Raw genomic sequence first — 23,533 nt, 5'->3', positions numbered from 1 at the left:
ATTTCGTAACCTCCTCCTACCCCAGATATTTTCATGCATCCTATCCAGTAGTTTAATGGCTAATGCTCCACTTAAGCGAAGGGGGGTTCTCATTAGATCTCCAAATCCATACCATTCACTTTAGACTCTAAAATAGCAGACCCTGATGGCTGCTACCTACTTTTAATAGGTAGCCCTAACAATGCCAAGGTGACACTAGTCACTTATGCACCCAACGAAGACCAAGCCCTTTTTTTCATTCATCTAATGCAGCTAATACGTGCAAGCATGCACAAGGTATACTTATTATGTGTGGGGACACTAATGCCCCTTTACTGCCTAGGTTGGTTAAAAAAAAGTGTGCTTAACTCGTCAGAGCAACTATAGGAATAGTAAAACCACATGTGCTCTAGCTGATCTCTTTTGTTCTGAAATGTTGGCAGACGTGTGGCGGGAAATGTACCCTACTGAATTGGACTATACCCATTATTCTCATGCTTACCAACTTTTTTCTCGCATTATCATATTCTAGTCCCAAACATGGCTCTTCTGTTAATCTCTTCCAGTACTATTCTAGCAACATCATGGTCAGACCATGATGCTGTTCAGATAGTATTCTCTTTGCTTTACCCCAAATCAGATTTGTTTAGGTGGTCACTAAATGACTCCCTGCTTAACAACCCAACTGTGATTGAGAAAACTGAAGAGGCTTTGTCTGAATATTTCAGATTAAACAAGGAATCTGGGAAGTAGAATCAGCGGAAGTACTATAGGCAGCACATAAGGCAGTCATCAGAGGTTTTCTTATCCAAATAGCATCCCAGCTTAAGAGACAGCGAACCACACAGTTGAAGAAACTAGAGCAAGAATATGTGGTTTTGCATAGTCAGTTCACAGCTTCACCCAGTTGTGAGCTTGGACAACGAATAGAGCTAGTCAGGACGCAACTAAATCTTTGCTCAGCTAAAAAAAACTAAGATGAACGAAGAGTAAATTCTACTCATATAGTAACAAATCACATACCGTTTGGCAAATATGCTGAGGCATCCTAACAGGAGTTTTGCCCCATACCACCTAAAAGTTAGCAGTAATCCCGTGCATATTCTGTAGGAGGAAGTTATACTATGGATACCTTCCTCGGAGGCGTATTTCTAACCCCATCATTACCCATTCACTCCAGATTTGGGACCAAGTGAAGACGCGCAGCAGTTAGATGTCTTCTCATACCCCTCTTGCTTCTACTGTTGGTAATCCACTGTGTCTACCTGGTTAGGAAACCCCTAATAGGTTCCAATTGTGGGTGGACAATGGTACCCTTTGCAACACTGCAGGAAAAACATGATGCCCCCAGTCGGAAATTTTTGGATATCTACAAATTGAACATTTTGTTCAATTGAAAGTGAAGGGAATCTCAAATAAAACATCCATGAATGTATTTGAAAAAAAAATGTACATGTGACTTTCAAGCTAGGGGAGTGATCCCAGCTTTAAATGATATTTTGGTTACCAGTTACACCCCAGGGACAGCTTCCTATGTAGACTGCGGGGAGGCTGATTTGGGACACATCTGGGGCAGGAGGAATGGGAACAAATACTGGATACAGTGGCACACTGTAGTATCAATGCCTCAGCTGTAGAAGCTAACTACAAGTTAATGATGTGCTGTTACATGGTTCTGGTGCGCCTGGCTAAGATATCACCCACACATAAAAGTACCTGTTTCAGAGGTGGCAGGGGGCACACTGTAGCCTACATGGTGGAAATGACCTAAAATTAGAAGGTATTGGGCACACATTTACCAGATAGCGTACACTTTGGTTTTGCACTCCTTCCCATATTGCCCAGAAGAAATGCAAAAATGGTACTAGCAAAAGCCTGGTGGTCCTCCACCCCTGTTGTGGCACATGTTAAACAGTAAATGGCTTGGTTCCTTGCAAAAGAAAAACTGAGAGCAATACTTACAGCTTCTGTGACTAAATTTCCAAGGGTTTGGAGCGTCTGGATTGATAACTATATGTCTATGTGCTAGGATCGAACCTTTTGAATCTGTGATTTAACTGATTATGTCCTGAAACTGAACCGAGTAGGCATAGTAAAGGAAGCCTTTTACCTGTCCTCCACCCCATTGTTTACCTTTCCCCTTCTCCTCCCTTATTTCATTCATTGTTCTTTTCTCTCTTCTGACCACTGCTATTCTTTTCCTGATCTTCAGATGGGGGTTCCAGGATTTGTCTCAGCAGCCCTCAGAAGCCTTGCACCTTATATATTGTAAATCCAACACAAATTCTGGTCAATCCAGACTGGTACCCAGATATTACCCACTGCAACTTAAGATATTTGAACAGTAAACTTAAATCTGGGCTGTGCTCGAACATGCATACGCTGTTTCAGTGTTATTTGAGTTGACGTACACAGTGTTATGTAAAACCTCTTCTGATTTTCATTGTATTATTACTTCTTACACCTATTTTTACCGGTTTTGTTCCATGATTTTTATTGGCCTGCTTGATTTTTTCTTTTCTGCAAAACGTAATAAAAATATTGAAACATAAAGCATACCCTTCAAGGGTTTATAATAATCCATCCTCCAAGAGGAGCAAGGTTCCAGTGTCTAAAACTGTAGTTACAGGTCACGGTCCTCTGTGTCCAGCTGAGGTCCACAAGCCCATAATCCACAGCAGCACATAGATTATACTGAACAAATTTCTGTAGGTATGGCCACCCCTTGGCCAACTCAATATTCCAGCCTATAACGTCAACTTGCAGCTTTGCATCTTTTTCCAGCTTCAAAATCCTCAAACTGAATGCATCTTTTCTCTCTTGTATGTTTTCCCTGTGTTTGCATGGGTTTCCCCCAACATTTCAAAAACATGCAGTAAGGAAATTATGTTTTGCTGGGTATTTAAGATCCTTAAACACAGAGCAGAAAGATTGAAATGTAGATGAAATTTCTTCTTTAAGAGTTGCCATCAGTTTTTTCATGAAAGGTGAACGTTCCCCAGTGATTTCTTTATTCAGGCATGATTAACACAAAGGCTTCTTTCATGCACTAGGTAATCTTTTACAGCACTGACCACACTTCTTCTTAGGTTCCCCCAAGCACCTTTCTTGAGGCTTGGCCTATAAAATATAATGAAGTATAAACTAAGTACTAAAGCTAGTTACACTTGCCATATCCCTCCCCTCATCTTTCAAGCAAAGGTCTGGAAATGCAGGACAAATCCCCCAAAAAATAAAAAGCACATGTTATTTTGCTGCTGCCTTGCTCCACAGATGTTGCTTTGCCAGGTATTTTCATGGATGAGCCTCAGGAGTAGAAGAACCCTGATGCTGCCTTACAATATGTGGTGAAAAAAAGGGAATTTATTGCTTGGGATTTGGCTCCACATGAAAATAGCACATTGGATGGGACATCGCTTCCAAAACCTGGAAGTACAAGAACCCTAGACAGAGCAATTCCAAGGATGCTCTAAGTACCTGCCAGATACTGCCATCTCCATTTTGGCCAGCCAGAGGTTGTGCAGCTGGGGGCCCACCCATAAGTGGGAGAGCCCCTCGGGCGGTACATATCAACTGCATGAGTTGCACCAGGGTATGTGAAAAAAGACAAAATACCTTGTCCCCGACCTACAACAGGTAAGCACCTGGGGAGATCATTGCATAACCCCCCACCGATTCCCCACTGCTTCTAGAAAAATTGCTTAATTCTGCCTAGAGACTGATACTGCAAAACAAAAAGGGGGGGGGGGGGGGAACAAACGACACAAGGAGAAGTAGGCCCCAGCCTGCAAGAAAGGTAAGGAGGGACAAGCATCTTCCAAGGATCTGTGGAGGGAAGGTGGAGTGATGGTACTAGGTACCCCAGTCCATTGCCCCTCCACTTGGAATTAGCAATCGCCTTGGTCTATTTTTAGAAATTTCCACAAATGGACAAAGTATTTTTTGGGGCTTTTATGATGTGCCAATTTCCAAATGTATATTTCCCAAAAAATATAACTTATTAATACCAACTTAAAACCAACATAATTGTAACATTAATACAGTGTGATATTTTACAATCATCAAGAATATCCCATCTGTTCTTGACTTCATTAATATTAAAAATGCTTAAGCACACAAGTATATTTTGATTTTCTCATGTTAATTTTCACAGGAGGCACTCAAGTCTTTATTGATGATAATTAAGATTTCACAGGAGGGATTTTCACAGCAGGTACTCGGGCACTCACATTTGATGTACTGAGAGCCGCATCCTAAAACTCCTAACTCCTTAATATTGTATTGTTGTTGTTTTTTGGTATTAATAAATTACATTTTTATGGAAACCTAAAGTTCAAAATTAAAGGTGCCTTAAAAGTCCCAATTAATGGATCAAGCCTTGAATGTGGACCGTGTGAGATAGGGGATCTCTCTCCCCCAAACCACTAAACGTCCTCAAGCGGATCCACGGGTCTTCCATCTCCTTCTAAGCCTCTGGATTGTCAGAGCAGCAACTCTCACTGTGAGCCCCCAACTGGAACTTCGGGACATGCCCTTCACACCACCTCACTCAGAGGTAAGCCTGCTTTCTCCATTACTGAAACCAGATAGCCCATCCAGCCCTTCCCAGGTATCAATTACCCCGATACACAAGGAAGAAGCCCCCCCCCCCCTTCTAAGAGATATTTTGAGGATCCCAAGAAATGTATAATAGGGTCTATGCGTATCAAACTTTCTGGGCTGAAACATGACCAAGGGGACAGGCTAGAAGAAATGGAAAAGGAAACCACTAAACTAAGAAAACATGTCTCACAACACACCTTCAGGCTAAATGCCCACTCTGCCCTAATTCATCACCTACTTCTACAACAAGATGAACATGATAATAGCAGCAGGAAAAACTATATTAAAATATGCGGTCTGCCTGGGTCTGTTCTTTTCAACACTATTCTGCAATGCCAAGGAAGCCACTATAGAAATGGACTGCAAACAATGCATCCTGGGGCCTAAAAGTGCAGACCTAGACTGTCATCTGCAGGCTGCATTCCTATCATTTGAAGCCGCGGGAGACAGCAACAGTGTCTCTTTTAATGGCACCCCAGTGCAACTCCTGCAAGATCTATCGTATCTTACATACACTTGATACGAGACATGTCCTTTAGCCAGTACTGGAGTCTCTACGCACCAACAACATCCAATACAGATGGGGATTCCCATTTTACCTAGTGGCCTCCCAAGATGGGATCTCCGCCACCCTTCACCAGCTGTCGGATCTCTCCCGTTTTTCAGCCACCTTTGACCAAGCCTCTATTGAGCTTCAGTTGTGGCTTGACAACTTACCTCCACATCTGGAGGCCCACTCTATTTCTAGAAACTACACTCAGCCCCTTTAAAAGGAGTTATACCCTATTGACAACGCAAACACTTTCTTTGGTGATCTATACCCTCTTGTTATTGCCTTAATCATTTAGCTAACTTGTTCTACAATGCCTTGCCCATACCTGAGCCAGTGAGATTCTACAAATTCCCTTGTGATTAGTGGATTGGATGGGCCCAGGCAGGGGGACTAAGCCTAATCCTCTTACGATACCACACATAAGTACTGCAGGGCAGATGGATATGCAGCCATGTTTCAAACTTTCAATGTTGTGTCCCTGTATGTCTATCTTCTCTATACAATGTTTTCCCTGCCCAGGATTGCACTTTTTACTCCTACCCCTACTAATCATACTCTTAAATAGATCACTTCTGGCCCTGACAGGGAGACTTGGCCCGACAGAAGAGATGTAAGATTGGGAGCTTTACGCTCTCAGACCACACTCTAGTATCACTCTCTAGGGAATTGGGACACAGCCAACCCAAATCCTGGAATTGGAGGCTCAATGAATCCCTACTTGTCTGCCACGGGCTTCCCTTCAGCATGCTACATCTGTACCTGCTTCTACAATGTTCTGTCAACCTGTTGCACCTCTGTAATATCCTGAACCCATGCAACCTGGTCTAGCAAGACCCTCCTTGTCAAAAGAAGAATGCCAAAGGCATCTCCAAGCCAACCTTTGCCTGTACTGTAGTGGACCAGGTCACTTCATGCACAACTGCCCTGTCCGTTCTCTGTGTAAAAATTAGGAGACTTTCTCACCTATTTTCCCAGTCCTGGCTACGCCCTCTGCTCATGTGTCACTCCATTTCTCCCTACAGGTCCCCAACGGAATCATTGAAGTCCAGGTCGTTATTGATTCTGGGGCATGTGTTTTCTTGAAGTATGTCTTTCTCAAAGACATCATCTGCCACTGTGCACCAAGCCTTTACTTTTCCCTCTGCGCCTCCCTCTGACGGTTCCACCATCGGTTTCGGACCAGTCATTCAGGAATCCTATCCAATTCATAAAATTATTTTTCCTGACCATCAAAAATTTTTGAGCTTCGACATTATACTCTCTCCGTTATTCCCTATTATCCCGGGCATACCCTGGTTGCAAGCTCATTATGCACACATCAATTGGTCCACGGGTCAAGGTTTACCTTTTCCACAGATTACTGTCACCAATTTTGCTTGTCCAAATCAGCCTGTCTGGTATGTGTGAATGTTGAAAAAAAGGATCTGATCTCACTCATGTATCATGACTGAATGTATTTGACAAAAAGGAAGATTTACTTCCTCCTCATCGTATTTATGATTGCCCTATAGAACTTTTCCCAGAGACCAAGATTCCTTTTTGGCACATTTACCCCTTGTCCAAGATGAAGCTTAACATTCTTAAAGATTACATTGAAGAGAATCTTAAGAAGTGGTTTATCTGCCCATCCACTTCACCCGCTGGGAATATTCTTTGTTGAAAAGAAGGACCATACCCTGCAGCCTTGCATTGATTAAAGGGACCTCAATTGTATCACTATTAGAATCGTTATCCTCTATCATTGATTCCAGAACTCCAAAAATCCAATGGTTAAACGCAACCAAAACTCAAGTATTTACTAATTTGGATTTGTGTGGAGTTTACAACCTCATTAAAATCCGAGAGGGAGATGAATGGAAGGAAATCTCAGAAATGTGAGTTTGAAAACTACACCATCCAGTTCTTTGATCTGATCATCTACTGAAGGTATTTCTATGGATCCTAAAAAGGTTTCTGCTATCCTGAAATGACGGCCCCAGTGGACAAGAGTCAACAATTTTTAGGCTTCAACAATTTGTACAGGAAATTCATCAAGAATTTCTCTGCCCTTGGTGCAGTTCTATCTCAGTGTTTTTGGCTAAAAGCTCTTCTGCCCTCCTTCTAATGAGTCCTAAGAAATGTGAGTTTGAAAACTACACCATCCAATTCTTTGATCTGATCATCTACTGAAGGTATTTCTATGGATCCTAAAAAGGTTTCTGCTATCCTGAAATGACGGCCCCAGTGGACAAGAGTCAACAATTTTTAGGCTTCAACAATTTGTACAGGAAATTCATCAAGAATTTCTCTGCCCTTGGTGCAGTTCTATCTCAGTGTTTTTGGCTAAAAGCTCTTCTGCCCTCCTTCTAATGAGTCCTAAGAAGAAAAATGATTAAATCAGTGACCGTAAATTATTTTCCATTAGGACTGCTTTCAAGGAATGGTGCTACCTGCTGGAAGGTACCCTCACCTAGTCCTCACAGACCATAAAAACGTTGAGTACCTGAGAACAGTCAAACACCTTAGACCCTGGCAGGCTTGCTTTGCACTTTTCTTTTCAAGATTCGACTTTCAAGTAACTTTTCAACAAGGATCTAAGAACATCAAACCAGATGCCTTGTCCCGCATGCATCCTAAAGACTTTGTCCCTACTGTTCCTGATACAAGTTTGTCTGCAAAGAATTTCCTGATGATTCAACCAGACATTTTGGAACAAACTAGGGAGGCTGCCAGAGCCGAGCAAACCAATGCCATCCCTGATGATCAGTCTTGCAGGATGGAGTCGTGACATACCTATTATTTCTCTAATGAAAAACAATATTATTTTAAAATCACATGGAATCACCCTCTAAAAAGGGAAAAAAACAGGTGGAATAAAGAAGACATCAAAGTGTCAGCACAGAAAACCCAATTTGTTGTTTCATGTTGTCCACTTCCTTTAGCAGGGTGGTCTGCTCATTAATCTAGGTCTTTTTTAGTGGGCATAGCTAAGAGTAGATCTGAGTGAGGAAGGGATCTGTTCACTGCATCGGCCCCATCTGCAGGAGCCTTTGGAGAAGCTGGATCTGTGTAGCTTTCAGTAATTTGTAGTGATGAGAAGCCTGCAGCACAAGTCACAGAGGCTTTTCCCCTTGAAATTCAAATGTTGCAGATTGTGTGGTTGTAGCCTTGCTGGAAGCTTTCAGTGCCACCATCTTGGATGAAGAAGGGCTCCCGGTTCCAGACCCAGAATTCTATAAAAAAAACTGCAAGGGAAAATTACCCACCCGAGGGATATGTACAAGTAGATTGTACACGCCCCTTGAAACTGCAAACGCCCACTTGAACATGCCCTTTGGGTGCATCATTTTCATGGGCAGTTTTTTTTTTTTTTAGAACACCAAGTCTTATAAAGTTTCAGATTCACAGCTGCCATCATGATCGAAGCACGCATCTGTATCACGACCCCATGCAACATGTTTGCTGGTTATTTGTCTAGCCTCCTGCTGACCGAAGAGGCTTGCCATGGAGGGTTGTGGCAGCTTGACCCAGGAATCATAAAAGGATGGTAAATCCAAAAAGCAGGCCCCACAGATTTCTGAACTTGGATTGCTGAATTTAGAGTCCAGAGTGCTAGCCATTACATCATGGAACAAGGAAGAAAAAGGCTTGAAATTATTGCAAATCCTAAATATAGGTGGCATTGTTTTTTCTGGCTTTCATATGGATTTTCAGAACCCATCCATGGTAACCTAGGTGCATCCACCTTTGCCTTTCAAGAACTAGGACGCTTTTTTTTGTTTGGATGCAACAGGGGATCTTGTGAGAACAGGACTAACTTTGAAATGAAGAGGACCCCAAACACCCAGTTACCTTAGAAGCATGCACCACAACCACCTGAGCCATGACTGCTAAAAAATTCAGCTCTTTCAAGAAACACTTCAGGGACCTGTACCCCAAAAGCTCCAGGAAACACAGCCCATTGTCAGATCAACTGACCCCAGGGCTTGCTAACAAGGAAAACCTTGAGACCCAGTTTGTGGTTTGTCAAAGATGCAACAGGTCCACTAGTGGGAGAAAAGACCACTGGTCCACAGTGAAGGATTTCTGATGTATAGACCATTAATTGATGACTACTATCCTTAAAAAGGCAAACACACTTTTATTTAAACATCATAAGAAATAGACTTGAATTTCAATATATTCAGCTGAAATGGTAAATCTTATTCTCAGTAGAACCTATTTTCAGAGAATAGGTTGAAACAAAAAATAGAAGACCATGGAAGGCAACTCTAGTTTCAGTAAATTTGGGACTGTCACCCTTACTGGGCAGGGTTTTATCTCCTGGAGCTATCTGCCCCAAAGTGCCCCCTCCCCCCCATCAGTAGTTGCTCCTGCTGGCATCTGATGTATATGTTATCTAATCAATTGAAATGAGAAAATGTGAAATGAGAAGATCTTGTCTGTTCAATCATAGAATTATGGTTTTCATTTCCCCTCTGAACCCACTATGTCATAGTTACCATTGAGACCCTTGTGCACATGACTTTTGGGTATCATGTCACCATGAACATTGTTTTGCAGGCTTTCCAGATTCCCAGAATGGTCGGCAGAATGTGTTTATTCCTTAACAATACCCAGTGTTAGAACTGTACCCAGCCATTCCAGATATAATAGGTATATGTGGAAAGAAGAAGACCCAAACCTTTCAATGGAGATGACGGAATTTCTTCCTGGACTAATTAATAAATATTGTCTGTACTGATGAATAAAAATCTTTCAAAATGACTTTTGTGAAAACTCTGGATGGCATGGATAGTGTAAAGAATAAACGACTAGAAAAAAGGGTTACATGCAAAGCATAGGAATTTCTGAAAGTCTCCAGGTGGAGGAACAGTGAAGTAGGTGTCTAATTGATAGAAAGAAAACAATCTGTTGGCAGAACCACTTGAAAGGGGATTTATGGAAGTTTTATCTCAAGGGATCTGCTATTTGACTCATTGAGCTGTTTCATATCTATAACTCACATCATTATTCCTAAGGTTCAGGTATAATTACCCTCTGTGACAACATGGTCTTCACATTCATCCTTTTCTCTATGAAGAGCAGGTCTCCTAAATTGGCAGGCTCCTCTACTTCTCCTGTTTCATTGTTTGTATCTGTCATTTGCAACCCCTATTTAATGTACAGCGTTGCGTAATATGTTGGCACTATATAAATCCTTTTTATTAATAATAATATTAATAATAGTCGTTAGCAGGTGTCCTGGGAAATAAATTGTTAGTCCCCACTGGTGGTTCTGCAGCAGCATAATCTAGTTTATCACAGCAGAGGTTCTGCGTCTCATAGGAAACTCTGCACCAACCTTGCTTAGAGATGGAATCTGGCACTTATGGCTTGATTCCAAGGGCTCTTTGCTGATAACTGCCAAAGTATAATCCTAGCCCCATATCCAACTATGTCAATGGACATTTCCACCAGGCAATCACCCGACATCCTCAGGTGTTTAGTGGACATCTCAGGTTTACTGAGTTTTTTGAGTCTGCTTTATCAATACTCTTCAAGGGCTCCAGAGACTGAAATCTGTGTAATGGCAAGTTTACAAACTGCACCAGTTGTTAGGATGATCTGTTTAGGATCAAGGTCTACACTACTCTGTGAAACATTACAAAAAGACTTGACGTATTAATTGGGAGACCTACCTACAGCAGATATCAGCATTTTGGAAAAATGTTCTTTACTGTTTATTGTGTATTGTATAGGAAAAATGCAGATTTTGTGCAGTAACTGTACAATTATTAAACAGTCACCTTTAAGGGATGTTATTTCTTTACCTCTTGTATATACACACCTTCATAACTTGATCATAATCACTTCAAGGGCTGTTATCCCTATTGTAGGCACAAACCTTGTATACAAATGTGTTGTCACTTTAAGGTCTGTTATACTTTTGCTTTTGCATCCATACAAATTAAGCATTGTCAATATAGAGGCAATTACTCCTAAAATGTTGCAGGTACATTTGATTACCAGTATCTTACGTTTAGGGAAACCTATAATATTTATTATTTCCTTTTTAGCACATGATTTTTAGTCCCATTTTTGAGCAGAAGCTGGAATTTAAAGTACATTTTAATAACCATCTATACCAATTGAATACTCCCCTTAAGCTGTCACCCTTACCCCTGTGCTTACCCCTGCACAGCACTGGAACAATAATACTTATCCAATCCACAGCATAAAGATGACTATTTCAGTACACAGTATGGGAGGGTACTTATGCTTGGGTCTCTACCAACTAAACAGGAGCTTCAACGTAGACAACCCAAAGACGGGTCCAAACTCACAACCTCATTTGTTCTTTTTGTTTTTTCTCTCATGTAAAGGTGTTTCTTTTCCTTTATACCACGTGAATCAAATTTTGATTTCAAGTATTTAGCATAGAGAGATGTTTTCAATCGTCAGCATTGCACAAACACACACATTATGTTGAACGATGGCTCCTTAGCACAAAGCCTAAACAGATCTTCTTGTATCATTCAGATCCTTCACCAGGTGTGCTCACAGTGCTCATGTAGCAAGTCTACTCCTTTAAGGGGATTTATATAAAAGTATTTATTCATATATTGTGTCTGTGGCTCCACATACAAGAATCCTATTGCATACATAAAAGATACAAAGCTTTCATTGAGGTGTCTCATCAGCATACTCATTAGGCGGATTCAGGGTTCACATTATGATCCAAACATATAGTGAGATTACCATACCTCTCAGCCGCTAGTGGAGTGTGGGTGTGGATTTGTTGCTTAAATGTATCAAGCACCATACCATGCCCCGAGGAACCAGCAACAGGGCTCCCCTCCAAGGTGAACTTTAGCAACCATACAGGGGAAATTTCACCTAGATGGTGGACAGCCAGAGATTTACTCCAGCCTGGTAGGTGGCTACACCAGTGTTTAGAGTACACAGGAAAAAAAAAGAATGAACACTAGGGTATGGACTGTCTATAATTTATCTAGTTAGGTCTAGTTTGATCTCATAAAATTGGAATGACGATGAAGAATATTGTTTTTCATTAGTTAAGTCCATGCCTCAAAGAATTCCAGCTGTCACCAAAGACAGAGAAGGGGCAACAAAGTACTAAGAAGGTTTTGTTTGGGCTAATTCCATGATTTTTCCTTATTGAATGATCCAATATTTTTCCTTTACTTGCTCTGTGCCATGTTTGATGCCATGTCTGGTTTTTTTTTTTTGCTTTTCCGCAACAAAGTGAAACAGCAGAGTAGAGATTCTGTAACTTTTTGTAACTTTAGTGTGGCTAATTTATTCTAAAAAAGCTTTTAGCCACAGCTGGATGAGTTTAAAAAAGTCTGCACTAATTTTCAACAGTCTTATCCAGTGCCTGACAACACAAGTAGTATGGTTTTGACCAGGATAGGGAAATTTACTCTCTTTTTACCCCATCCATGGGATACTGACAAAGGGTAAAGAACAAGCAAAGGTTGTTGGCTTAGAAGAAGAAGGTAACCTCTAGCCATTATTCATTGATGTAAGGCCAGAGGACACAGTCTTGCTGCCTGACCAACATAAATCTTGATTATTAGGGATAGGCAGTCTAAGCCTGCCCACTAGCAGAAAGGATCCCCCTTCTAATGGTCACAGCTCAGACACCCATGGCAGAGAATCACAACTGATAGGGGATATGATCCAACAAAGAGGTTGAACAAATAATGGTCCAAAAATATGTCAGTTTCAGTTTGGATACCTAGAGGAAATATCTCCTCATATATATTTTAGGTTTCATGTATTCTAACCCACTGCCTCTTTGAGAAAAACTTTAAGTGCTAATAGCCTTCCACGACAAATAAACCTTTCACTGTACCCTGAAGCCTGTAGGTAGATATGTGTTACTTTAAGGTATATAAAACATCACACAGTCATACCCATATTATTATTCATTCCTTCCTCTTTTCTTTCTGGAAACAATGTTTGGACATCTTAGTTGGCCATGCTGGGAAGATTTAACTCCCAATCAGGTGCGGGAGTTCACTTATTCCTGGTACACACAAGGGAAACTGGGATTGCAAAATTTTACAGTTGGGTTGTGATCAGGCATGGTACCAATAGTTGATATCAATATTGCCTGTCCCTTTCTGCAATAAGCAATAACCTGCCTGAATCACAAATTTCCAAAAGATAAAGTTCCAATTTAACTGTATAATATACTGGTCAAAATCCCGCTCCTATTTACCAATCATTTCCTACTAAGCAATAAAATACTTCCTAAACTTCCTAAAATGACTTGTAATTGCAAATCTATATAATCTTAAATTATATAGAAATGAAGACGCAAACATACTATTGCACAAACTTAACAAGAGCTAACCTGAAGGAAGTCTATAAATCTGCAATGTTAGGCAAACCTAAACAGTACTCTCCTAGTCACAAATAGTATACATCCATAAACAAATCTTAAAACCAAAATCGTTTAAAACTTGCCCAACGAAAACTAGATAAAATCAGCTAAAGCCTTATGACTAAGTACTGACAGATGTGCAAAGGTCTTGATCAAGATCAAACCAAACTCACAGAAAAATATTTCCTTACAGTCCCCAATGAGTATCATACAACAAAAGTAGAATCAAATGGATGGAAACTCTACCATAGCCATGTATACATCTTTATCTCTACAAATCATAAACAATATTTATAGGATACTACCCTTGTCTAACAACACACTTAGCCAAACTTTTCAAATAGTGAAAAAATATCTCTTGGCTAATTAATATTAACACAATTAACATGCATAACTCCTGCAGGTATTGATAAATCTCATTCTTATTGTAAAAGCTTAAAATTATTCTGGCACAAACTGTCCCAGATAAATGACTTAAAATGACTTGATTTACCAACCACTGTCACTTCAACAAAGAAAAAAGTATAAATGACTTAAAAATTCTCATTTATTGATTCATGTGGGATGATGGAAATATTAATTGTAACCCTTCCCTCACCACCCTTCTCAATTTTCACAGTCCTTCCTCCTCTTTCTTCCAATACTGTCTTGAACCTAGAACCAGCTTTGACCTTATTACATCATGAAGGTTTGCAGTTGCTATTAACACTTTAATCCTCCAAACTAGTGTAGGGATAATTATATTAGTGCTTTTTTGGTTTTACTGTAATGCAATGACTTTTCAGTAGCCTGTGATTAAAACAGTCTTTCACTAGCATTTTCACATCTTTAGTGAACCCATCCTATAATGCTGTATATTAGCATGGTGGTCAGTACGGATAATACCTCTTACATTGTTGGCTAGTGGAAAGAATTCCAGCCTTCCAGATCAAAAAGATCATTGGTTTTAGTTAAACTGACATGGGAGACACAAACTGCTTATTGCTCAAAGAACCCCTAGCAACTTCCTGAGTAGCCATAGTGTTCCACTGAACCCTGGTTGAGAAACCTTGGTTTATAAAGTACTGATAATACAAAGGTAAAGCTAGCTTTGCATAAGGTATTACCCTTAGTTCATAAATGGATATAAATCTGGACATTAGTTCATGTTTACCTGTCTCTAATTTAAATACACAGTTTTACTGCCCTAATTTCTGGGAATCTGGTAACAGTCAAAAAAAAGAGGTAGGTGGTCCGTTGTCCAGCTAAAAAAGTAAGTCAAGCCTGAAAACTACTTGAAATTTCAGTGTAGCAGAGATGCTCAAACAGAAGCTTTCTGGTAGATCAACAAGTATTTTCTGTATTTTAGGCAGAGATAGATTTGGAAAATGGTGCATGTTTTGCTCCCAGACATATACTCAGACATAATATATTTTAATATATTAAAGTTTATGACACACTAGTGTAAAGACTGCATGACTTTCTTCTATACTGACCTTTTTTTTACTGGTGATCTGACAATGGTAGCTCTACTGTATCTATGCAGGTGCAACATTATAAGTCTAGGACAGGGGTCTGCAACCTGCGGCTCCTTGTTGTGGCTCCCTTCGGCTTCCGCGGGGAGATCTCTGATGGGGGATCCCCTTCCTCCCAAGACACTGCGGAGGAGGGGGATTCCCTATCCGGTGTTCTAATGAAAAAAATCTACCAGTGAAATAAATCTACCACGGGGCGTGTACAAATGGGTGTGTACAATGACATCCCCCTCCTTTGAACCCCAATTCCTCTGGAATGGGGAGATGTACAAAACCAAAAATGTAGGTGCAAGTGGGGGACACCTGTGACTAACACCCCCTAAAATTTAATTGTTAGGCTATCATCAGAACATAAAGAACTCTGCCCATCAAAAAAATCTACCGTTACACATTGCTGGAGGCACCTGAACCCCAATTTCTCTGGAACAGGAAGGGGGTACAGGTGAACAAAATTAGAGGTGCAAGTGGGGGACACCTGTGGCTAACACCTCCTAAAAACTCCACCCATCAAAAAACCCCTACCCTGTTACACATTGTTGGAGGCTTCTAGCACCTAAACCCCAATTTATCTGGAAACGGGGGTACAGGTGAAAAAAATTTGAGGCGCAAGTACGGGACACCTGTGGCTAACACCTCCTAAAAATTCATAAAAACTCTGCCTATCAAAAAAATCTACCCTGTTACACATTGCTGGAAGCATCTAGCATCTGAACCCCAATTTCTCTGGAACGGGGGGGAGGCAGTACAGGTGACCAAAATAGAGGTGCAAGTGGGGGACACTTATGGCTAACACCACCTACAATTGAATCGCTAAGGCATCGTCAGAAAATAAAGAACTCTGCCCATCAAAATATTCTACCCTGTTACACATTGCTGGAGGCTTCTAGCACCTGAACCCCAATTACTCAAGATTGGGGGGTACAGGTGAACAAAATTAAAGCTGCAAATGAGGGACACCTGTGGCTAACACCCCTTAAAATGTCATCGCTAAGGCATCGTCAGAACATGAAGAACTCTGCCCATCAAAAAAATCTACCCTGTTAAGTTAGAAGCCTCCAGCTTCTAATGTAACAGGATGATATGTTAGAAGCTGGAGGCTTCTAGGGGCATAGTTCAGTGTTTAATTTATTTTAAAGTAGGCCTACACATGCACACTTGTTGTAACAGGTAAAATTTAAAAAATATTAAAACTTTTAAAAGTTTATAAACTGTGTTATGTTTTGCGGCTCCAGACTATTTTTCTTTAGTGGAAGAGGAGGCAAAATGGCTCTTTTAATAGTAAAGGTTGCTGACCCCTGATCTAGGATGAAGAGTATTAGAACTACAAAACACTCCCAATCTCTCATTTTCATGACGTGGCATGTTCTGTACTTCACACTGGTAAACAGGACAGGACAATGTTTTAAACAATGCTGTACACCACAGAAAACAGCACTAGATTTCTGTCAGGATCAATGGGTAATTTGTGTAGCACTTTTCAAACAAATATAAGAAAACCCTTCAGTCCTAACAGACCAAACCAAACAAATTAAAAGGACTTCAGTTTTAAGGTAAAGAATAGTAAGCCAACTAACTTTTTTTACTTGTTTATCTTGACTTAATATTTGTATAATAATCTAATCTAGTTAAAATAACAAGTGTTATTGAAAAAAAAAACAATTGTAGGAATGGACACTGATCCAATTTAAAAATTCTCTTCAAAGAAGTATGTTGGTAATATAGCAATAAAAGCTGTATCCAAAATGTGTTCTCCATATCATGAATCAACCAATAAAGGAACCAGACAGAACATGTATCCCAATCACTAGAACCAATATAAATGTTTTCTTTACATGTATAAGTATTCACACCTACCTTTAGAAGAAGAAATCATTGGATTTCCATTTGTTAATAGTGTTTTAGCATTGTACTGCAAACCTTCCCCAGCTACTGCGATGTCATTAGTAACTTTACTGAAAGCTTCATTCTGGTGAGATTCAATTACTGGTCCATGAAGAAAAGCAAGAGAAACTAAACCTGTGAGAAAAACAAAACAAACCATTTTTTTTATAACTGTTACAAGCTTTCAAAGCCAACAACAAAGTTTTCTGTTAGTACTGATAAAAATAAACTCATGCTGCATTTCACAGAGTACTACGAGAGCATCCATTTATAGAAGCTTCCAACCAAAAATAGACAGCGACACAGACTTGCTAGAAAACCGGGAGAGATTAGTGGGAATTCCGGGAGATCATACCTTCAATGAGTATTACAAACAGGATCTTCATTAATTTCATTCTTGTCTCACAAAGCAAAGTTTGCGGTTGTCCGGAGACACGAATTCTATGGCTTCATACAGGTCACTGAAAATGTGCCAGGAGAGTGCTAGGTACAACGACTGCCCTCTTGTGTCCGTGTGGTGTAGCACAGGCGTCCTAAAATATGAGCAGCCACTCCCTTGACTACGAACGTAGAGGACGTGGGTAGAGAGATATATAATAATCCACTAAATCAATTCACTGACCGAATCAGCTATATGTATGTAATAGCGACGAAATAATTGTATTGGGGGTTTCACGGTCATTCTATTCTATTCAACTTTTTCTAAAGGTGCTAATTTATTTATTTCTTTTTATTTTTGGTGAATGGGATACAGACTCAATAAATCATGGTGCTAGAGAAATGCTAACCATCATAAAAACAGGTATTAAGCTTTAAGAGGCTGCTAAAAACAGCTGAATTTGTGTCCTTTATAGTACAATGTCTTTGTAAATATAGTTTAGTGATATTTTTTCCAGAAACAGTAAAAAGTCCTATAGATAGGTAATAAGGAGGATGAGCAGGATGCAGTTACTTGAAAAACAGCAAAAGTTGATCATGTTCATTGTTTAGTGATCTGTCAGGGCATAGTGAGACAGCTGTGCTAATGCTAGGTTTTCATTTGAGACTTTCCAAAAAATTTTCTCAGATGAAAAAACTTTTGCATCTGTACAAAGGCAAACTAATGTCTATCTCTGGCGAGTTGCATGACGCACTGTGTGACCTGAGTATGTTCTATCCTGTGTTCTATCCTTATGAGCTGCCTTGTGCTACCCCAGTGGGGGTTTACCCTGGCAGCACAGGGATAGCTCATATCTCCTAAACCAGTTGCCAAACGGTGGTCCGCTCAGACCTGCGATTAGAGAGTGGGTAGGTTCTGGCGTTATTACACCACTTTCTTCCATTTGAGTGACACACGGCTCCCCGCACATGCGCAGTATGGAGTCCATGCATTTAGTGGTCCGTAGGCCCGAAAAGGTTGGCGACCACTGTCCTAAGCAGTTGGTTTTAACAACCTGAAACACAGAGTGCCATTATAGCTATTGGTACCCAAATAGCCCTCTAGCTTTACAGATAGGATGTTGGTATCACAAGTTTAAAAACGTGTAAAAATACAGGGGTCTTTAGGTTTGCCGTTTCAGAACCAAGTGCCCCGGGAGCTTTAAGTTTAAATTTGGAAGGGAGCTTTGGAAAATGGCCACTAAAATTATACCTGCCTGCTCATAACTATAACTGCCATACTATGCTACCCTGTATGCTTAAATTCTTTGAACCCTAATTTCTCTGGAACTGGAACAGAAATGTGGGTGCAAGTGGGGGACTCCTCTGTCTAACCTCACATAACATTTTCATCATACCATGCTATCCTATCTCATATTATATTCTCTGAACCCCAATTTCCTTGGAATGGGAGCTATGGGTAAATAAAAATGTAAGTCTAAATGGGGGACTGTTTATGGCTACCAACAAAAAAAATGAAATCATTATGATATTATTACAAGATAAAAGTTTATCACCAGCGTTGATACAAATCTATAACTATCATACCACGCTATCCTGTCAAATATAGCTGGCTACTTACCTTTTTTGAACCCCCATTTTGCTCGAACAGAGCAATGTAGGTAAGTAAAAATGTACAAGTCAATGTATCTCCTCCTTGGCTATCTTGCCTACAAATTACATTTCCCTGGAAGTGTAGAGATAATGGAGTTCAAACATGGTTAGCAGTCAGTGTAACTTGGTTCATAAATCTTTGGACGCTTTGACAAGTTTTGGTATTTTACCTGTTTACTGAAACATATTTAAATTACAGTTATATAATAAATATGGCCATAAAGTGCACACTCTCAGCTTTAATTGAAGGTATCCACATTCAAATTGGAAAATAAAAATGCCTGACGTTGATTCCAGGTGTGTTGTTGGTGAAGATTTGCTCTGATCCTGCAACATCAAGGATGCGGTCATAGGAACTCTCCATGCTGGTGAAACAGATCATTCATAGGCCTCTAAATAAAAGCAACCATCAGATAAATTGCAAGAGTATTAGAAGTGACAAAATCTGAGATAAAAAAAGAATGCACTAGTGAACTCAGTAACGCAAAAAATGCCTGGTAATGCACAGATGACAACAGTAGAGGATGATGGTAGTAACATTTCCATAGTAGAAAAACCCCTTCAAAACATCCAGACAAGTGAAGAACACTCTCCAGGAGATATATATATCAGTATTCAAGTCTACCACAAACAAAAAGATTTCATAAAAGCAAATACAGAGGATTCAATTGGACTTTGCTAAAACAAAAGCTCATGATCCAAAGCATTCTACACCATCTGTAAAATATAGTGGAGGCAGTGTAATAGCTTGGGCATGCATAGCTACCAGTGGTACTGGATACTGTGTGTTTATTTATGATGTTACAGAATTCTGAGGGGTACAGGGACATACGGTCTGCTGAAATCCAGTCATATTCAGCCAAGTTGATATTAGTTCACAATACAGATAGACAATGACCCAAAACATTCAGCAAAAGTAACTCAGGTATTAATTAAAGCAAAGAAATTGAATATTCTGTTCTCAACCCAATCAAGCACATACTTGCTGAAGACCAAACTTTCGGCCCACAAGAAGAACGACTGAAAAACAAAGAGCAAGTTAAAGTGACTGCAATAAAGGTCTGGCAAAACATTATTAATATTATTATTATTATTATTATTAATAATAATTAGTATTTATGTAGTGCCAACACATAAGGCAGTGTTGTACATTATATAGGTGTTGAAAATGACAGACAGATACAGACAGTGACACAGGAGGAGGAAAGGACCCTGTTCAGAAGAGCTTACAATCTAAAAGGTGGAGAAAAGTACAAAATAGGAGGAAAGGATATGGAATGGTGGGTAAATAGTGAGGGTTTTAAGAGACAGGAAAAGATGGGTAAGGAAATTTGGAAAACATGGGTTTTGAGTGTTTTGAGGGTTTAAATGAGCAGAAAGAGCATTACACAGAGTTAGAGCAGCTCCAGAAATCTCTTGGAGCCGTGTGTGATAAGGTTATAAGTGAGGAAGAGTAGTTTAGAGTAATTAGTAGGTCATTGGAGGAACGGAGATATCAGCTAGAAGTGCATTTATCCATCACAGTGGTGCCCAACCTTTTTCCACCTGGGGCCGCTGTTGACATTGGAAAAAAACTTGTGGGCCACAATGCAAACAAACAACAAAGATGGATGTTTAAAAATAGAATAGTTTTCATTTTAAATAAAATAAATTGAAATGTTCCTAGTTACCGTAACATACATGTACCAAATAAATGACATGATAAATCAAGAATCTCTGCAATCAATACTTCCAGAGAAATGCAATTCATGTGTCAGAAAGCCAAGGGGTACATGTTCATACTACCACATCTTCAGGGGGAGTTGTCAACATCCCTCAGATGATACAGAAGATAAGTGGTCAACTATGTAACTAGCAGCTCGCCAGCCTCTCAGTCCCTTGCACCGCAGCATCTGCAGATTTGAGTCCAGGGGGTAGTGAGCGGTACTGAGCATCTCCCCTTGGGCAGGGTTCCATAGCATGATTAAGGGGTAACTACACCACAACCTCACCTCAACCTCACCGCCAGTCTGAACGTCTTGAAGTTTTGTGACCTTTAAGGGGCACCACAGTGCACAGACAATTGGCAGTACCCTAGTGTTCATTGCCATGAGAGTGGCCCAACATGCAAACCCAATTTGGGGACCCTGGTCTTGAAATATCACCCGCAATATGAAAATATCCCTATTATGATTGTTGTTAGAATGTTATGCTTGTGATCCCATATCTGGCAACTTGTTATTTTTACATGGCTTAAATTTAGTTTAGAAGCAGCTTTTAAGGTCCCCTGTGTACCCTGAAAAGTTCACTTTTCTATGATAATCAGTGAAGGAGATATGGGGATTTATAAATGAGGATAATGATAGAAGCATGAACACTGCTTTCACACTGCTGCTGGGATTATCTCACAATACATACAGCTCCCTCTGCTGGCAGCACAATCTCAATAGAGCAGGGGTCAGCAAACTTTTTTAGCCACTAGGCTATTTCAGGGTGGGCAACAGCACACTAGGTCGGACTGTCTCTCGAATCCCGCCGTAATGGCTCCGCTCCCCACCAGGAACGCCCCCTGAATGCCAGATGTAGCCCGCGTGCTGGAGGTTGGGCACCCCTAATCAATCAGGTCAGAAAGGTAAAATGGGATAAGAACTGTGGAGGAATTTGAAAGCAAAGCACAGGAGCTTGAAATTAGGGAGAAATGGAAAACAGTGAAGAAGAACTACAAAAACAAGAAGCAGAAGAGGAACGGTGGGAAGGAATAATAAGTCTGGCTGCAGCATTCCTAATAGATTGTAGAGGAGAGAGTTGGAGGGGTGAACTACCAGAGAGTAAAGCTGCATACACACCTGCAATTTTTCTCGTTGGAAAGGATCTTTCACGATCCTTTCCAACGAGAAAAGACTGCACGATGCATGAACGATGCTGTACATACAGCACCGTTCATGCTCTATGGAGAGGGGAGGGGGAGAGCGACGGAGCGGCACCCTGCTGCGCGCTCTCCCCTTCCCTTTCATTAGTATCGGTCGTCGTCCATCGTCCATGGATCCGCCAGGACGGTCGTCGGACGATGGACGACGACCGACTGTACACACGGCAGATTTTCACCCGATAATTGGCCGATACCGATTATCGGGCGAGAAAAATTTGCCGTGTGTACGCAGCTTAAGATGTTACAGTAGTCCAGATGAGAAGTGATAAGAGTGTGTACAAGGTGTTTGGTGGTCTTAGCAGACAGGTAGGAGCGGATTTTGGAAATGTTGTGCAGGTAAAAGTGATAGGAACATGCCCAAAATTATTAAAACTGTGTCAATGTCCAAATATTTATGGACCTAACTGTACATGGGGTTTTTGCTTTTTGGTTCAGAAATGGTGAACAGGTGGCAATATTTGAATGCTTTAGTTTTGTATTTTTTAACCTCCTGGGCGTTTCACTGATGTCTGGATTTCTGTCCCAAAAGCGGTACACTGTTTTTCATGAAATTTGTTTTTTAAATTGTAGACCTGTAACTTACAGAAATATGTCCAAACAAGGGTCTAGAAGATATCCTGAATATAATAAAGTTTAAAACACACAATCATGTATAAAAAAAATTAACTTTTATAATAAAATTAAATAAAAAACACAAAAATCAGCTAAAACAAGAATACATAAATAAATAAAAAGTACTGAAAATGCAATAATTCGGTATACTGTATAGTACTATATTTTTCTAAAACACCTCCCTAGTGTAGTAGTAGTGTAGGAGTCCAACGTCACATACATATAGACAAAGCCACATAAAAATATTTTGTATTATTTTGTATTGGATTGGATACAGGACTTTGTATTGAATCCAATACAAAATTTTTGAATTTCCCACTACGACCCCCGTCGACGAGCATATGCACTGACATCATCAGGAATCGCTGAGGGACGCGTACACGAACGCAGAGTGTTCTATATCTTTCCGTACTTCCATGCAAAAAGCATTACATTTTTTGCATGGAAATTTATTTTAGATTGTAGACTATAATCTTTAGGAATAACTCACGGAAATATGTCCAAAATTTTTTGAATTTAATAATAAACTTTAAAAAAAAAATTATAAGACATTACAAAAAAAAACTTTAAAAAAAAAATAGCGTATAATGTAATGTAACTGTACAGTAGCCTATATATTATATATATATAATATAATTATATATATATATATATATTTATAAAGATTTCTTTGTATTGGAATCCAATACAAAATGATTTTAATTTCCTGCCCCGCCTCCTGCCCCCACCGACGCATGCACTGAAACCCCAGAGATCGTCAGTGCACATGCCGGGAGAAGACAGAAGAGGACGGATGTCTCGGGAGGAGACAGGATAAGTGTTGGGGACAAGGTAAGTGTTTTTATTCAGTTGTAATCCGATTGTCATACAATGTTGTATGACAATCAGATTGCACTGTAACGCTTGTTTCCACGTTACCGTCCAGGTGCTTAACCTCCTAGCCGTTAAGCCCGACCTTCGTACGGGCAAAAAAAAATGGCTAGGATGGTTAACCCCGAGTTTTTTCCCATCCTTACTTACCTGGTCCCGCTGTGCTCATCCAGCGTCGTGTTCGTGTTCCAGCGTCGTCCTCCGTCGAT

The 23,533-nt window shown here is 40.2% G+C and overlaps 1 protein-coding gene across 1 annotated transcript in view; it reads right to left on the bottom strand.

Moving 5' to 3' along the window:
- Window positions 1–17,431, bottom strand: part of HBEGF (heparin binding EGF like growth factor) — an 89,886-nt gene extending 72,455 nt beyond the window's left edge. Inside the window, exons 1-2 of the mRNA XM_072400778.1 lie at window positions 17,259–17,431; window positions 16,877–17,038 (exon numbers count right to left, since the gene is read on the bottom strand). Of these exons, the coding sequence (XP_072256879.1) occupies window positions 16,877–17,038; window positions 17,259–17,298 (202 nt within the window). The 5' untranslated portion in view covers window positions 17,299–17,431. The remainder of the gene's footprint in view (window positions 1–16,876; window positions 17,039–17,258) is intronic.
- Between the last annotated feature and the right edge of the window lie 6,102 nt (window positions 17,432–23,533).

This window comes from Pyxicephalus adspersus, chromosome 2 (genome assembly GCF_032062135.1).
Source record: "Pyxicephalus adspersus chromosome 2, UCB_Pads_2.0, whole genome shotgun sequence".
Taxonomy (NCBI): Eukaryota; Metazoa; Chordata; class Amphibia; order Anura; family Pyxicephalidae; genus Pyxicephalus; species Pyxicephalus adspersus.
The sequence above is the reverse complement of the archived record's forward strand: the minus strand, read 5'-3'. Positions and strand labels throughout refer to the sequence as shown.